General features: G+C 45.7%; 1 protein-coding gene across 1 annotated transcript in view; it reads left to right on the top strand.

Annotated features, from left to right (window-relative positions):
• LOC104169384 (alpha-2-macroglobulin-like protein 1) overlaps positions 1–15543 on the top strand; it is a gene marked incomplete at its 3' end in the record, with an annotated part of 40455 nt that extends 24912 nt beyond the window's left edge. The window contains exons 30-37 of the mRNA XM_009710287.1: positions 320–535; positions 1780–1901; positions 2654–2744; positions 3425–3493; positions 3746–3848; positions 5011–5052; positions 13705–13743; positions 15509–15543. Coding sequence (XP_009708589.1) covers positions 320–535; positions 1780–1901; positions 2654–2744; positions 3425–3493; positions 3746–3848; positions 5011–5052; positions 13705–13743; positions 15509–15543 — 717 coding nt within the window. The remainder of the gene's footprint in view (positions 1–319; positions 536–1779; positions 1902–2653; positions 2745–3424; positions 3494–3745; positions 3849–5010; positions 5053–13704; positions 13744–15508) is intronic.
• Between the last annotated feature and the right edge of the window lie 47 nt (positions 15544–15590).

The raw sequence follows: 15590 nt of genomic DNA, 5'->3' as shown, positions 1-15590 counted from the left end.
TTTCATATGCATGTCACTCTAGATCCTTCCTTTGTAGACAGGCATACATGAGTCCTGCTTGGGAATGGGAATAACATGGGGAAACTCTTTTTCTGTGTGGTGTAATTGGGATTATCCAGGGCCTGGAACTGCTAACCCCAGGGCTCAGATAACAGAAGTCATCCTGCTGCCTGTGCATTTAGTGCCACAGACCCTGCTTGTGTAAGAGTGTGAATATCAGGGCCGTGAGGTGTGTGGTTCTCCCTGCAGCGCCTGACTTCATGTGCCAGATCTTGTACCACATTGCTCCAGAGCAAAGTAATTGTCTCTCTACCTCCAGGACACAGTTGTTAGCCTGCAGGCCCTGGCTCAGTATGCAGCCCTGATTCCTCAGGAGATGAGAGATGTAAAGGTGACAGTGAAAGGCAAGGAGGCTTCTCCACTGGAGTTCCACGTGCACGGGAACAACAAGTTGGTCCTGCATCAGGCATCTCTCCTTGCAGTCCCAGGGACGTACACAGTGCAGGCGACTGGCAGTGGCTGCGTCTATGTACAGGTGAGTATACATAAGGAACCGACCTGTCAGGTTTTGCCACTGACTCTTCAAGTGAGGTTTTGCTCTAAGCAGACACTGTAGCCTCAAATTCTGAGTAGGATTTGGCTTTCTAGGCAGAATCATGTCTGGTGGATGGTGTACTCATCCACCTCAGGTGTACTCTGTTGGTATGGCTTTACTGCAACCATCTACGGTATCTTCTCAGAAATGTCTCAGCTTTGCTGTCCCATGCTACAGAGCCATGTAATTGTTGAGATCAGTAAATCTGAAGTCAGGAGTGATGAGATATAGAACAACACCTGCTTCTATATCAAACATATGTTGCTGATGTTACTCCTTCAGGAGCTGAGCACTATATATCTTCTGATGTGATGTTCTTTGGCTTGTTATCACATGCAGAGATGAGGAGTGATGTAGGACCAAGGTCTTCTTATCCCAATACACCAACACAACTGGTCCATCAGGAGAATACATCTTATTTTTCTGGCAACTTTGATAGTGGTCTGCTTATGAGCCATTCATGCAGCAAAGAACTGCAGGATCAAGCCACTCCCTGTGAAAACCGCCCTCACTGAGTCACTTCTGTTCAGCCACCCCTTATGATGTTCATGGAGAATACATAAGCAGCGTATAGACAAGAGGACACAGCAATTATTTATGGCTAATACATGTAGGAGGTAGCTAGGACTCACACTACTTGACTACACTTCAATATAGTCAATAAGACATTGGGTGAGTACCTGCTGGCCAGGCAGGTGGAGGAAGACTGGCTATGCTGCTCTTTGGAGGAGTGTGATCATCCCTCTTGCTGAGTTGTCCTCTTCTGATCCTCTGCTCTTTCTTTCTTAAGGATTTTTTACTTGTTTTGTCAGTATTTTTCCTCTTGAGACCTAGAACTACTATTATCATGTCAACAGTTACATTTCTTTCTCCTCGTGGGCAGGGTTTTACCTAATGTACTTTCTCACACCTTAACAGTATTTTTTTTCAGAAAGACTGAGACAATGTTGTACTGAATGAGGCCTTGGATCACAGCTAGCTGAGTCTCCATGCTGAGGGTTATATTTGGCGGATGTATCCGATGCTATGTGCTAAATACAGCATGTCTGAACAGCAAGCACAGCTGGGACCAACTGTGTTAGCCTCTGGTTACCAATTCATTAAAAGATGGAGGCACAGGTAGTCCTTTGGCTCACACAGGGAAGCTCCAGGGCACTTTACAGAGATGTTTTCTCCTCTATCAGAACACTTTGTACTATAACACTCCACCACCAAAAAAAGACGAGGTCTTTGTCCTGGATGTGGATACAGTACCAAGAGAATGCGATGATGTTGGGAAACAGCTTGACATCCACGTGTCTGTCAGGTATGAGATCCCTTGAGGCTCCTTCTTCTGTGGAAAGAAGCGGGACCCCCAGTAGTGTGACCAGAACCCCATAAAAACCCTCCCATCTGTGGAAAGAAAGGCACAGGGGCGCACTGTCTTCTCCTCCCTGGATCCCAAAGAGATCGTGAGCTGAGAATTAAGGTCCAGGGAAGCATGGGAAGGTACTGGCAGTGGCTTGCAGAACCACAGCAACTACCTCAGTCAGCATGGAGCAGCTCAGTGGCCCCCAGAGCAGTAGGCAGCATTCCCAGGAGCCAGAGCTTCCCTCTTGGGGGACAGTGGGCAGCCTGGACTGAACCCCGAGGTGCATTTTCCTGCAATGTGAACCTCTGCTGGAACCAGACAGTAGAAACTCCAGTCCCTGTTCACACTTCGTTTGCCTGCATCCATCTAGAATGAGTGTCTTGGTCCATATTCTCCATGCCCTATTGTCCTGAAAGAGAACAATGCCAACATTGCTGCTCTCAATCTGTAACATCGGAGATCACTTCCACCTGTTGTAGAGGGCAGCATGAACATTAACCGTAACACATTTGCTACACAATCTGTCTCCTTATTGAGCAAACAGATGGAAAGGATTTTTTTTCCCCTTTCTCCCATCAGCTAGACAAGCTGCTGAGCTTTCACATCACTGTAGAGCAGGCCAGAGTTTGGAAGTGTTCATTAGTATCTCCTAGAAATGCTGTGATGCCTTCCACATCTAATGTGCTTCCCTCCTGCCTTTTTTTCAGTTATGTAGGGAACCGTGAGACCAGTAACATGGCCCTGTTGGAGGTGGAGATGCTGTCAGGGTTCATTGCCGTGACGAGCTCTGTGGAAGAGGTAAGACTTTTTCCTCTGGCCTTCCCTGAAGACATGAAAATCTATTTTCCAGATGTAGCTCAGCCAGAAATATCCAGACCTTTAAGAACTGCTGGAGAATGGTAACTACTATGAGGTTATCTTATTACAAGTTAACTAAACTAAGCAAGTGCAGCTACACTGGGATATTTCGCAAGTCAACTTTCCACTTCCAGAACTGATTGTGCAGCTTTTGTTATTCGGTATTGAGGATCACATATGTGGCAAGAGGTTAGAGAGAAGCTGAAATGCACCCAGTTAGAACTGCACTGAGACCGTTCGCTGTTGCCAGTACAATTTGCAGAGGTATTCCATAAACCAGTGTTGAATCCCATAGAGTTGTTCAATGACGTGTTTCAGTGTTCCAGGAAATAGCCACGAAGATCCATCATATTCTCCTACTAACCACCTTTCCCTTTGCTACAAGTGCTGAAAATAAGAATGCAGCTCAAGGACACTTGTTACAAATCGAAAAAAATATTTTCTAAGGCTTTGTGAACTCCCGACAAATCTCAATGCTGTTATAGTTGGGGAATGCAGGTCTTCCTTTGACTAGGCTAAGTCAGCAGTGGTTCACCGACAAATACCAAACCTGGTGTGAGACAACAGGGAAGGTCAGAGAGCTAATGCTAACTGAGATCATTTCTTGTCTTCCTATACAGCTGAAGAAGATATCCCTGGTGAAAAAGACAGAGATAAAACCAGACAAAGTCACAATCTACTTGGAAGAGGTAAGAGGAAGACCACAGGGAGCTGCCCATTCAAGTAGTAGGAACTGCAGTACTTTGCGTTGGGACTCTCAGAGATCAGAAATACAAATCTCTAGGCTGGTGAAGCAGGCTAAAATTTTGGCAAAAGAGGAAGAGGGTGGAAGAACCTGGAAAGATGAGAAAGAAATCTCCGATGCAGAGGGAATAGAGTTGGTATGTAGGTGACTTTGAGCCGGTCAGTCCATTTCTGCTCACTTCTATTCTTCTCTGCAGCTGGGTAAGACTACTCTGAAGCTTAACATCTCAGTGGAACAAGATGTTGAAGTGCAGAACCTGAAAGCAGCAACAGTGCATGTCTACGACTACTATAAGCCAGGTGAGATTTCACTGGCATAGGCAAAGAGTAACTATTATACGCCTGACTCAGACACAGTTCTGTCCACGCCCCTTATCCCTGTGCACTTCCTCCTACAACTCCAAGGTTGGGTTCCCTCTGTACAAAACTTCTACATTCAAGTAGCAAAATCACTTGCTTTTCTGTTCTTGAGATGAAACTGCCTGGCACTATGATTATGTTGCAGTGTATACGTGTTCAAAATTACTGTGTTTTTGACTTCCTCTATCTTCAAGCTACCTCTCTATGGAAAGAAATCTTCCCTGTCAATTTACCATATCTTTTCCCACTCCTTAGCTCTTTTGAAAATACTTAGGCATTTATTTAAAATCAGTGCTACATACCGCCACCCTGATCCACCAAAAGGCAGAATTTAGTCCTATATTTTTCACCTATAGTGTAATAATCTTACCATTCATTGCATGCCGCCATGTCTCAGAGGGTAATAGGAAAATAATTTCTTACCCTTTAAAGCTCTAAATTAACGATCAGCACACAGAAAACAGTCATTTTCAGTCTCTGATTATTTCATGTTCAGTATGAGCCAAGCCAGCGGATGGAATAATAAGAATTATTTAAAAAAAAAAGAATTTGAGAACAAAATGGAAAAACTACCACTGGAGATTTAGAAAGCAGCACCACAGGCCTACATGTTGTATACTGAATTCCATTCTTGTTCTCCTTCCCACACTGTGTCAAGAAGAGGAGGAGACTTTTTAATCCAGCCTTCACAGAGCTAAATATTGTCACCTAATACGCTCTCACTTCGCTATTCCATCCTGTACAAGCATTTTTGTGCTTAGTACATACAATTTAAAAATTGTTATCTGACATGAAAATACTAATTATCAGTAAAAACCCAAGGCTATTGGGACACACTACTGAAAGGTTCTCTATTTACAAAAATGTCATTGCGTTAGAAGTTATCGCAATGAATAAGAGGATCATTCAGAGCACTGTGGGAGATGTGTTAGGGAGAGAGACCTTGATCTGACCCACTGTAGACATTTTTCTGCTCCTGCATCCACAGTCTGAAGTATAAAAAATTAAGGTAGTGGCATGACTGTGTTAAAGAGAAAGAAGCCTGGTGTTACCGTAACCTGTAGCTCTGCAGCTCACCACCCTTTCTGTTTTGTTTCTACAGATGACCGCGCAGCAAGAGAATATGTTTTCCTTTGCAGTTCAGGTTAGTGTTAACAGGTTTCCAAGGTGGGAACAGCTGAAACAGAGCAGAGGACTGGCAGTAAGCAAGTAAAGCAGCCCACCTCTGCTCTGTATTTAATTCCATCATGTGCTGTAGAGCCTTCTTGGACTGCAGGTTGAATTGGGATCTACTGTACTAGTTACGGGCACAGTTTCTAGTCCAAGTGTAATCTCAATGCAGACCAAGGCTTGAGCATACCATGGAAAGTTAAAAGTGTCTATTTTTATTCCATTTCCATACACTCCTCACATGTGCAGTCCTCACAGCACCCCAAATCCAAATGCGACTGGAAATGCCTATGTCAATGACAAAAAGATGTTGCAACTCATCCCCTAAGATCTCTTAGTCCTTAGATAGTTCCCTAAAAATTCATCAGGCACTTTACCTTTTCCTGCTCTTTCTTTCCACAGATGTCTCGAAGAAAGGTTCCTCCTAGAATGCCCTGATGCTGCAACCAATAATCTGAGTTTTCTGCTTCAGTAAGGAAAACTTCACTGCTCTGACTCCCATCCTTCCTGCTGTGCTTGGTGCACCCTTTCCTTTGACTTATGCCCTAAGTTTCTGTGTGAAACCTAGCTTGATACACAGTAGTTTGGCATCCAGTGAAATAAAGTATGTGGAACCTGGAAAGAAGGCACTGACTTGACAGTTGAAGTCTGCACGGATTTTAATGCCTGAAAAAGAAAGAAATATTACTTAGGTCACGGTTACATACTTTGCTTTTGGTCACCATAGTGGCTTAAGTCTTCCTCTCCTCCCCAAGTCCCATCTCTGGGCTACCTTCTCAATTGAGTTAACGCAACAGTTTGTATGCAACCGAACTCCACGCAAAAAAAGGTATTTTTAACCCTGATCCGGTTCACTACATGGCCCTGTGAATCATCTTTCTGCCACAACCAAAGAGTAGGAACAGGCAAGGGGAGGCTAAGGGAGAACTACTTTACTAGTTCTTCCAGCCAGAAAAGGACTGTATAACAGTGCCTTATGAAGGGAGGCCAGGAGACGGCAATAACGTCCCCTCCAAATTCACTACATGCTGTGTGGCCTCTCGTTTGGTTCCATTTCTTACGTCAAGCAAGAGTGTTTTAGACACTCAACAAGGGCATTATCCTGCAGATCTCCCTTTCAGATCCCAGTTCCATTAGATCACGGGTTCCAGGATTTTCTTTCAACACCTACTGCTTTAAAAGCAAGTCTGCCAAGCCATACAAAAGAAGGGTTATATCTGGATGTGCTTGTGGGGCTGGTTTTTCATGGTCTATGCTTCCTTTTTTGGAAGTAAATATTTGTAATCTCCCTTTAGTAGTTCAGTTATCTTTCATAAACAGAAATAGCAACATGAGGCAGTGATGGACTCTGTGTGCATGCAGGACATGCAAAGCTAAAGCTGCTGTAGAAGTTTAATGCGAACAGAAGACATTAATAGATGTTTCCATGTAGTGAACTGTCCATGATCTTTCTGAGATTATGGCAGTTTCACCTTCCTGATGACATGGCAAATGGGTATTGATGTCCTTACAGCTTCCTCTAGATACCTGTCTTGCAGAAGGGGATCAAGACAACCTCAGAAAGCTAGAGGATGAAGACCGTGTGCATATACTATGGATATAAGGTAGACTAACACTTGTCTTCATGACTGCTGCATGTTGCCATCTTGTAGTACTGGGACCGGGGTAGTACCTGAACGGCGTCATAGGTCCTGTACTGTGGGCGTGCTCCTGGAGCTGGGGCCAGAAAAGGATGCTCTTCCCTCAGGACGCAGGCTGAGCGACAAATGGTGCCCAGGAGAAATGAGCCTGGAAGATGAAAAAAGGGCCTACATGTCTGAAAGAGACCAGGAGTTGCAGAAGAGCCCTTGGGGCTGACACAGTCTAGCTAGGAGGAGTGGCAGAGGCAGGCAGAGACCTTTCAATCCACATCCCACCTGCAAGCTTCCTCCAGCTGTGGACCTGAACTCAGCTGGAGACAAGAGAAAAAAGCTATTGCGATCCTGTATGCAGTTGGCTGTACCTGCAAATTCACATCTTCGGCCTCGTAGGGGGCTTGCCCACCACCTTTACTGCTGGTGCCCGAAAATTGCAGTGTGGGTGAATTCCCTCTGCACTCATCAACTCCTGATTTACTGGGAAAACAGCCTTGGAATCCAAAAAGCACGAAAACTCATTATGTACCCTGGCTCAGAAAGAGAGTGATGGTAGCATCACAGGCTGGGAAAGGATAGGACGTACCTTGATAATACTTTTAGGGCTCTGAACAACACCGCATAAACCAACCAACCAAAAAAACCCCAGCAGTGGAAATTCCCCTTACCTGGCTAAAACTAACCAGCACTGACCCAGGAACAAACCTCCTCCAACAACACCTCTTCTTCTCTCTCTCCCTCTGGGAATTGGAGATCCTGCAGCAGAGAGGGGAAACGAGGAGAGAGGAGGAGAGAGGGAGGTCGCGGACTTGGGTCAGGTGGGCTGTGTGGGGACGTGGGATGGGGAAGGGAGACAGGGCCCTCTCGGATGAGTAGGGACATCGGGATGGAGCTCTAGGCGTTGGGGAACCCAGGGGCAAGGCAAGACCCTCCTTCCCCTACCCCTTGCCAATGTGGACAGTCTCCTCCTCTCACAGCCCTGGTTGCCCGGCTGCCCTAAGATCTCTGCCTGCTCTTAATCTCTGCGCCTTCACCACCACCCTGCACCCCCCTCTTCCCATGATCCCTTCCCTCCTGTTCTCCTGCTCCTCTCTCATGTTTTCTCCTGCTCTGAGACGCACTAACACTCCCACCAAGGCTCCAGGCCACCCCCTGCGCCTGGGATACCCTCTCCTCTGCCCAGCAGTGTTCCTTGTCAACCCGAGCCTACATGCAGACCAGGGGCAATTATTTCTGGTTCTCCTCTTCCCCTTCACACTGCCCTGCTCCTCCACTGCCCACACCGTGACCCCAAGTCCCAGTCCCCATTGCCCACATGGCCTGCCTAAACTGCTGTCAGAGCAGCTCGTCCCAAGAACTTCTGATCCCAAAAAGGTCCCTGCCTCTTCCAAAATTCTCTGCCTGCCCAAGCATTCTGTCTGCTCCTGTGTTTCTTCTCTCTTCACTTGAATGGCTGGTAAATCTGCCTTTTCCTAGTTGACCTAGCCCTCCCATCCACGGCATATGCCTCTTTCCCATCTGTGCAAGACCCTTGCTTACTTTTCCTCTTGTTTTCCATTCTGCTTTTGTCTTCTTTCACTTCATTTGTTACCCTGTATTTCTCCGTGTCCCCTTTAGGCAAAGAAATTTTTCATGCACAGTGTACATTTCTGCAGTTGGTGTCATTTTCATTAACATCTCTCCCTCTGATTTGTAATAATCTTCTTGTTTTGTTTGCTTTCTTTGAGTACCCAGGCATCCCACATTGAACTATAAAGTTCAGTCCTAACTACACCTTCTTTACTATCATCTTCTCTATCGTGCGCCACTACTCAACGTTCATATTTTTCTGTAAACAATTAGAAATTACTGTCTCTATAGGTGTGATTTGTGGTATCGCTTTCCTTTTTCCTCCTCTTCATTTTGGAAAAAAATGCAGAGTGACTGTAACAGCCCCTTCTTGTTTTCTTTGAAGATCATCTCCTCCCTGTCCTGGATTCTGACTTAGATGACCACTTCCCATAAAACTGAGTTCAGTTTTCTCATTTCAACTACCCATGCCCAGGCCTTCTGGATGGATCATTCAACAGCCTCAGTCACTGTGTTTGTTTACACTCTGGCAACACCCAGTCTCATCCTGTTAAGACAATAACCCAGATGGTTAATCTTTACCTGTGGCACTACTAAAAAAAAGATAACAATCTGAGGAATTTCAGGATGCCACACATGCAACAGGAGAGTAGAGTGTATGCAGATGGCTTACTAGGATATGCAGTGCCTCTAGCAAGGCAGCACACATAAAAGGTGGGATACAAGATAAGAAAAAAAGATTAGTTTTATAGACCTGATTATCAAGGGAGAAGTTACCAGGGTGGTCATGCCATAAATATGAAGTAAGGCTATGAAGTCAACAGGCCCAGGACCAATGGAGAAAAAGTGAACAAGGTGGGCTTGTATTTGGGAGGTGATGATGCTTCAAAAGAGGAAATACCTAGGAGAGAAAAAAGGGGGGGAAAGGACTATAAAGTGAAGTAAATCATGTCACCAGGGTTGTTTGGGGGATCCCTATGTAGCAGACTTTTGCCTGATCAACACAGCTTGCAAGAGGACAGTAAATCTGTTTTTTCTCTGACCGTTCAGAGCGACCTGTCCATAAAGTAAGCAGAGCCAGCCCTTCCTCCCCTACTCATCACTGTTCTTGAGGTTGTCCAGTAGGGACAGGAGAAAAAGGAAAATAAAAGTCTCACAGCAGTGCCTAACAAGTATTTAGCGGAGGTAGAAGACCTGAGGAACCAAGTGATTCAGTGGACAACTGATACAAAAAGAGGACAGGGCTGAGTTCAAGTGAGCAAAATTTTGAAGGAAGTGGAAGGGGTCTTCAAGGAGCATTCCCCTAGCATGGCCCCTTCCCAAGACAGTGTGGGAGTCAACAGGTACTGTTCGACGGTGCTCTGCCAACGGACAGGAAAGGACAAGGAAGCGAGGTGGGCCCTACAGTCTCCCAGTTGCCTTCCTGGCAAGTTTCTTCCTCTGGGTATTTGGGCAGGACTGAAGGAGCTTTGGGAGCAAGGTCCTCTAATTGGGTTGGACTTCAGATAGGGAGGGTATAAATAAGAACTGAAGGCTGTAACCCAGTGTGCCCACGAGTCAGGCTGTCCTGCCTCTAAACGGACATGTGTCAAGGGTCTGTTTTACAGATTATATCATTAGATGGCCATGAAATTAGATCTAAATAGAAACAGGCCCCCCAAGATTCCTCTCCTTCTGATGATAGGAACTCTTGCCACCTTATACCTGAATGAGGCAGGTAAGTAAGGAAATTGTGTGAAATGTGAATATAAACAGATGGTTCCGGCCTGTGGTTTCAAATCAGATCGATGTTCACCTGCATATGAGAGGGGCTAAGGAAGCTGGCAAAGCAGAGGGTTGAAAAAGAGCTGCTGTGTGGCAAGCGTCCTGAAGATAGGAGTGTACAGTAGAAGTCAGTGAGGTCTTTGTCTCTTGGAGCAAACATTAGGGAACACAGTAAGTGGCTAGGATGTGCTGGGTGGGCAATGTGACGCTTGGTCAGTTCTGCTGTCTGTAGAAAGGTGCTCCCCGTCCTTGGTGACATCCACAGGAGACATCTTGCAGTGCAAGAAAGGAACCTTTGCTATGTGTAAGCAAAGGTGGGATGTGAGTAGCTCATAGATGGCCAGGAGACTTCCTCCCATTGCCTCACCACAGCCGCTGTGGGGATCTTGGTTGCCCAGATGGCCTGGAGGCAATTGGGAAATTTCCTGCAAAGATTTGCAGCTTCAACCTGCAAAAAAAGAAGATTCTGAAGAGCATAGTACAGGAGACAGCTAACAGGCAATCTGGTAACTAGCATCTCAGATAGCAAGGGATTTTTCTGCAAAAAAAAACTCTTAAAAGGAGTAGGAAGTAGGCCCCTTAAAAGGAGGAGGACTGTGAGCACATGAGATGGCCCCAAATGGATTCTGACCTTGTTAGGGCACTATTCTGAAAAATAAATAGCATACTTAAAATCTATACATGAAAAAGACAGTTTGTACAATGGACAGGTAGGGATGCATTGAAGCTTTGATAAATCATAAAGGTTTGATGTTTATGGCTTATTTGGGTGTTTGTGGTAATCTGCCAGTACTGGGCAAACAGGACAGAAAGACTACACTGCTGCTAGTGGGTGCAGAAGAGATGGGTTTCCTAGGCTTGCACAGAGCCTCTCCAATGGTCATATGGAAAACTGAAAGGAGCCCTCACCCAGGGAGAAGTTAGGACACCAGATAAATGAGTTGTCTGCTGTCACTCAGTTGCAAACTCTCCTGGAAGCTTGGATATATGCCTTCTTCCCGGACTCGTGCATATTACTGTATGGTCCACTAACATGCTCCGCTTTGGAGCCAGAACAACGGTTTGTGAATCTGCCTTCCCTATTTCTCTGGCTTTTTGTCCCCCAAACAGGAAAGAAATATGAAACTGCAGAGCTGTAGCTGGGAATTGTAAGGCTTGTTACTGGGGACTGCTGACAATATGCACAGTCTAAGGTTTAGTCTACGGGTTTTTTCTCCTTTTTGAGCTAGAATTTTTCTCTTTTAGCTGCAGGACAATAACAGACTTTTAAAATAGCTACTACTGAGAACCATGTGAGACTCCATGGATCCAACTCCTGATCTGTACTGTCTCTGTGCCAGGTAATCATACCTGTAGACTCACATGTGATAGCTTGTTAATTTTTAATCTTATCCTATAGGTTAGTTTTCTACCAACCTGAAATAGCTGCATCAAGGTGTTTGCATCAACCCACTGTTAAATGCAAAACGTGCAACAGACGAATAAGTAATTTTTAAAGCATGCTTGGATTTCTTTTTGTTAATGTGGTTTGTTTCAATTCAAGGGTAAAGGCCCTGGAATGTGCCTTACCTTTGACATTCAAAGAGGCTTCTTTCCTGAGAAAAGTCTAAAACTTGTGACTTCTTGTCTTATACAGTTTGTTGCACAGTGGCCTTATTCCCACACTCTCTCTTACGTTGATAAACAATGTAGTTGATACCTGCTCGATGGCCAGGCCCAGTAACATTTGGAAGCAGACTGATACGTACCAGCTTTTCCTTGCTGACCTGGTTTTCCTTTCATATGCAGTTCATATCTCAAAGGCAGTGGTGAGGAGAAGGGTGCCTTCAGGCTACTGCAGGTAACTGAGCCCTGGTGCTGGCTCCTCACACTCAGACAAAGCACTCTGATCTTCCCTTTATGTGTTCCAAATTCCCACTCCCTGCTGGGAACAGAAAGGTGTTTTGGCATGCATTGATCTTTTTTTTGGAGGGATGGGAAACAAAGATGAGGAGACGTGGTTGCAGCCTCTCTACTTTCTCAGCTTGCAAAATTAGAGAAGCCTTGTAATGATAGGAAGCATAGATTCACACTAGGATTAGTCACGCGGGAAATAACGTGTAGGAGTGGTGGTATATAAAGACTTGTCTGAAATGTGAGGCTGGAGAGGTCAGAGGAGGACTTAAAAACCAGCACAGCCAGATAAGCTTTTGCTCAGAGACGGGAGAGAATGGCAATTAGACCCTGGGGTTGCCATGATCATACCTTCTCCAGCTTCTGCCTTCCGGAGATGGTGATCGGCCAGACTGGTCAGGGCTAGCAGGAGGTGGTTGAAGAGATCCAGTGATGTGGTGAGGCTGTGGATGGGCTGGTGTCTATGTGTGGGAAGGTATGTCTGCCAAAAGCAGAGATCTGGGCAGCCTGTAAGAAGTACATTACAGTAACTGCAATGCAGACTTATCCCACTTACATATCCCAATAAGTTGGGAACAATGTCAGCCTCTTCTCTGAGCAGGAAGACACTCCAGGCTTGGAGGTTGGCCTGAATCAGATTTCTGGCTCCCCTCGTACCTCCACGGTATAGATCTTGGTGGCTGGGGCTGAATACATTACAAGCTGCCACTTTCCCTGACAGTGTGTATGAAAACTCCAGTCTTCCCCACCACAAGAGAAAGAGGTTTCCTTCTGAGGTACCTGAAGGTGGTGGTCTCAATCCCAGACTGAAGTGAGTAAATGAGTGTGGGAAAGGGAAAGAAGGTAAATGCAGATACGTAGGCTAGATGTCCATTTATATGCTTGTACCATATGAACCTGTACGGCACAGTACGCAGACTCATCCTTATGCTAAGCAGTGCTGTTTACTCATCTGGGTATGAGGTTCATTTGCTACCACTGTCTTTCTGATAAATTGGAAAAATGTCATCTCAGAAAGTGCACTTTTCCTGCGGGGCCACTGAGTGTCACCACCGCTCCGTGGCTTGTTCTGCAAGATGCCATTTCTCCAGCAAAACTCCTGGAAAAAGAAAAAAGTCATTGGAATGCAAATGGGCTGCTTCTTGCTGAGAAGCCCAGAGCTGGGACAATCTGCACCTAAAATGTGAGCAAGCGATGCTACCTATAAAACAAATCCTGGCTTATATTTAAGCACAGCACTTGGCAAGTTTCCAGCCAGACCCTACAAGCATGAGCCTCAGTGACAACAGTTATGGGATGGAACAAGCGCTTCATCAGGAGACACTAAAAACCCTGGGATTCCACCATTTGGTGAGCGGAATGAGCAGAATTTGGTGAGCAGATGAGGGACTGAGATTTACAAAGATAATGAAGGTGGTGGATAAAGCGAATGGAAAATTGTTCTTCAGCAAATCTTTCCATGGCAGATTGGGGGCATATGATAACGCTAGTTGGTAATCAGTTTACAAAAAAGGTACTTTATACTATAAGAACCTACTGCTACAGGAGTTATGGGAGCCAATAATATCAGCGGGTTCAAAAAGCTCAGAGACAAATCAATGGAAAACCAGCCTATATCAAAGGGAATAGGTTGTGATGTATCCTCCACCATCCCTGCTACCACACTTGGATACGGGAGTAGAACAAGGGGAACGGACTGTAGAAATTGGCCAGGTCCACCTGCTCTCCCTGAAAAGTATTAGGGGCAGTTAATGGTTGACTGAAAGATCCAGAGGCTTCCTTCCTTCCTGGGCCAATGGAGATGAGTAGGAGCTTCTTCTGTTTCACATCCCACCGGTAGCAGGGTGGCGTGCAAGTCCACAATAGACACGCACACACAGGTTAACACTGATGGGAGACAGTACAGACATATAAACACAGACGGTGTCACTAGCCTGATCCTGTTCCTAAAGGACCGATGCTCAGAGAAACGCACCTTCATAGGTCTCTTGGGTTTCTGACCCCCCCAAACCTTTCAATCCTACTTGCTGGCTAGATCTGTTTGTTATCGGATCAACATACACATGCACACAACAGAGAGCACAATCGCACAGGAAATAATTACAATAATTTATTACAACTATAGTACAGACTGGTGATCAGGTGCAAAACTCATCCAAACATCCTGAGTGCATTTGACCAGCTTAGTTTATCCCTCTCTGCATTTTCCCAAGTTTGTTCATCTCTGATCCTCCTTGATCCCTCCATTTCCCTGCCTGTGCTTCTCACCCCAAACACACCAGTGTAGTCTTGTAAAATTCTCAAATTCTCTTTATCGATTCCAACATCCCTCCGTCCCTGACACACACCCCAGTAAATCCTAAAGCTTCTTTATTGCAGCAGCTCCCCTTCGTTCGCACAGATTCCAGAGAGTTTCCTCCCTTGAATCGACTTGAGTGGGTTTTGGAACAGGGACAAATGTCTCAGTCGTTCATCCAGTCCTTGAGGGTTTTAGGAGTGGTTGATTCACAGGGATTACGGTGGCTGGGTTCTGCCTTGTCATTGTTCTTTTGATCACTATCTGACCTCTTATTTTGAATAGTCTTATCTGTCTCCTAGAGCTTTTCTTTTTCTTTCTTTTTTTTTTTTTTTTAAGAGAATCAGCCAGACAGTTTTCCATCTGAATTAAAAGAGAATTCCCAGCATTTAGAGCAGACGTATTTGGCAACAGCCCCTCCTGTACAGTGTGTTTTGCTGCTTTTCAAGCAGCAGCAAATGTTATTCTGTGATTCTAAGTCAATCCTATGAATCGATTCCTGAAGTCAATTCCTATGACTCGATAGTCCAGCACTTTTATTACTGAGCCAGATGCAATGTTCTTGCAAGATGAAGCTCAAGCATGTCATATGCAAGAGTATTTATGATGCTTATAGGCTCAGCGGTGCTTGAGCTTCTGCACCTCTTATGTGTAGATGAAGCATGGCTCCTTTCTGCTTGTCTTTCACTTCTTCCCACCTGTGCTTGGTGTATAAGCTGTCATTCCTTAAAGGAAACACACCAGCTCTCATCAAGATTAGCCACTGTGCATTTCTCATTTTCTTAGATACGGTCATGCTGACTACAATTGTTAAAAATTAGTAAGTTTACCCTAATCGACCACTCTTACCCTAAGCCGGGCAATCTGACAGAACTGATGTTCTTCGAGAGTAATCCAAGGGAAGCAAAGCCCAAGTGCCTGCACAGTGCAGCTTCTCTTCTCAAAGTTGCCAGCAAGCTCTGGCACTGTGGTTTCTTTACCCTGTCCATGCAAGTTTCCACTGCGCACCTCTACATGACCCGGACAGAAAACCTCCCAGGCACCGTTATTATAGTTGTGTCCTTGCTATAAGCTTGTTCCAGGCACCAAGACACACACTTGACAACCTACATAAAACCACCAAAGGTTAACCAGTCTCCAGAAGGACCGATGGCAGAGCGTGTCCCAGCACAGAGGACACCTGCTCTGAACGGCGAGGAGCGCGCTGTGCCTGCTGTACAGCCCGGGTGTGACGCTTATCAAGCTCCTGATGCCTCGGTCCCTTTGCCCTGCAGGAGGCCGGGAACGAGGTACCGAGCCCCGCTCTCCGGTAGGGCTGGGCAGATCAGCGCGGCGGGGCCTGGCAGCCCCCGGCCC

This window comes from Cariama cristata, unplaced genomic scaffold, assembly GCF_000690535.1.
Source record: "Cariama cristata isolate BGI_N322 unplaced genomic scaffold, ASM69053v1 scaffold12661, whole genome shotgun sequence".
NCBI lineage: Eukaryota > Metazoa > Chordata > Aves > Cariamiformes > Cariamidae > Cariama > Cariama cristata.
This window is presented reverse-complemented; position numbering and strand designations above follow the sequence as displayed.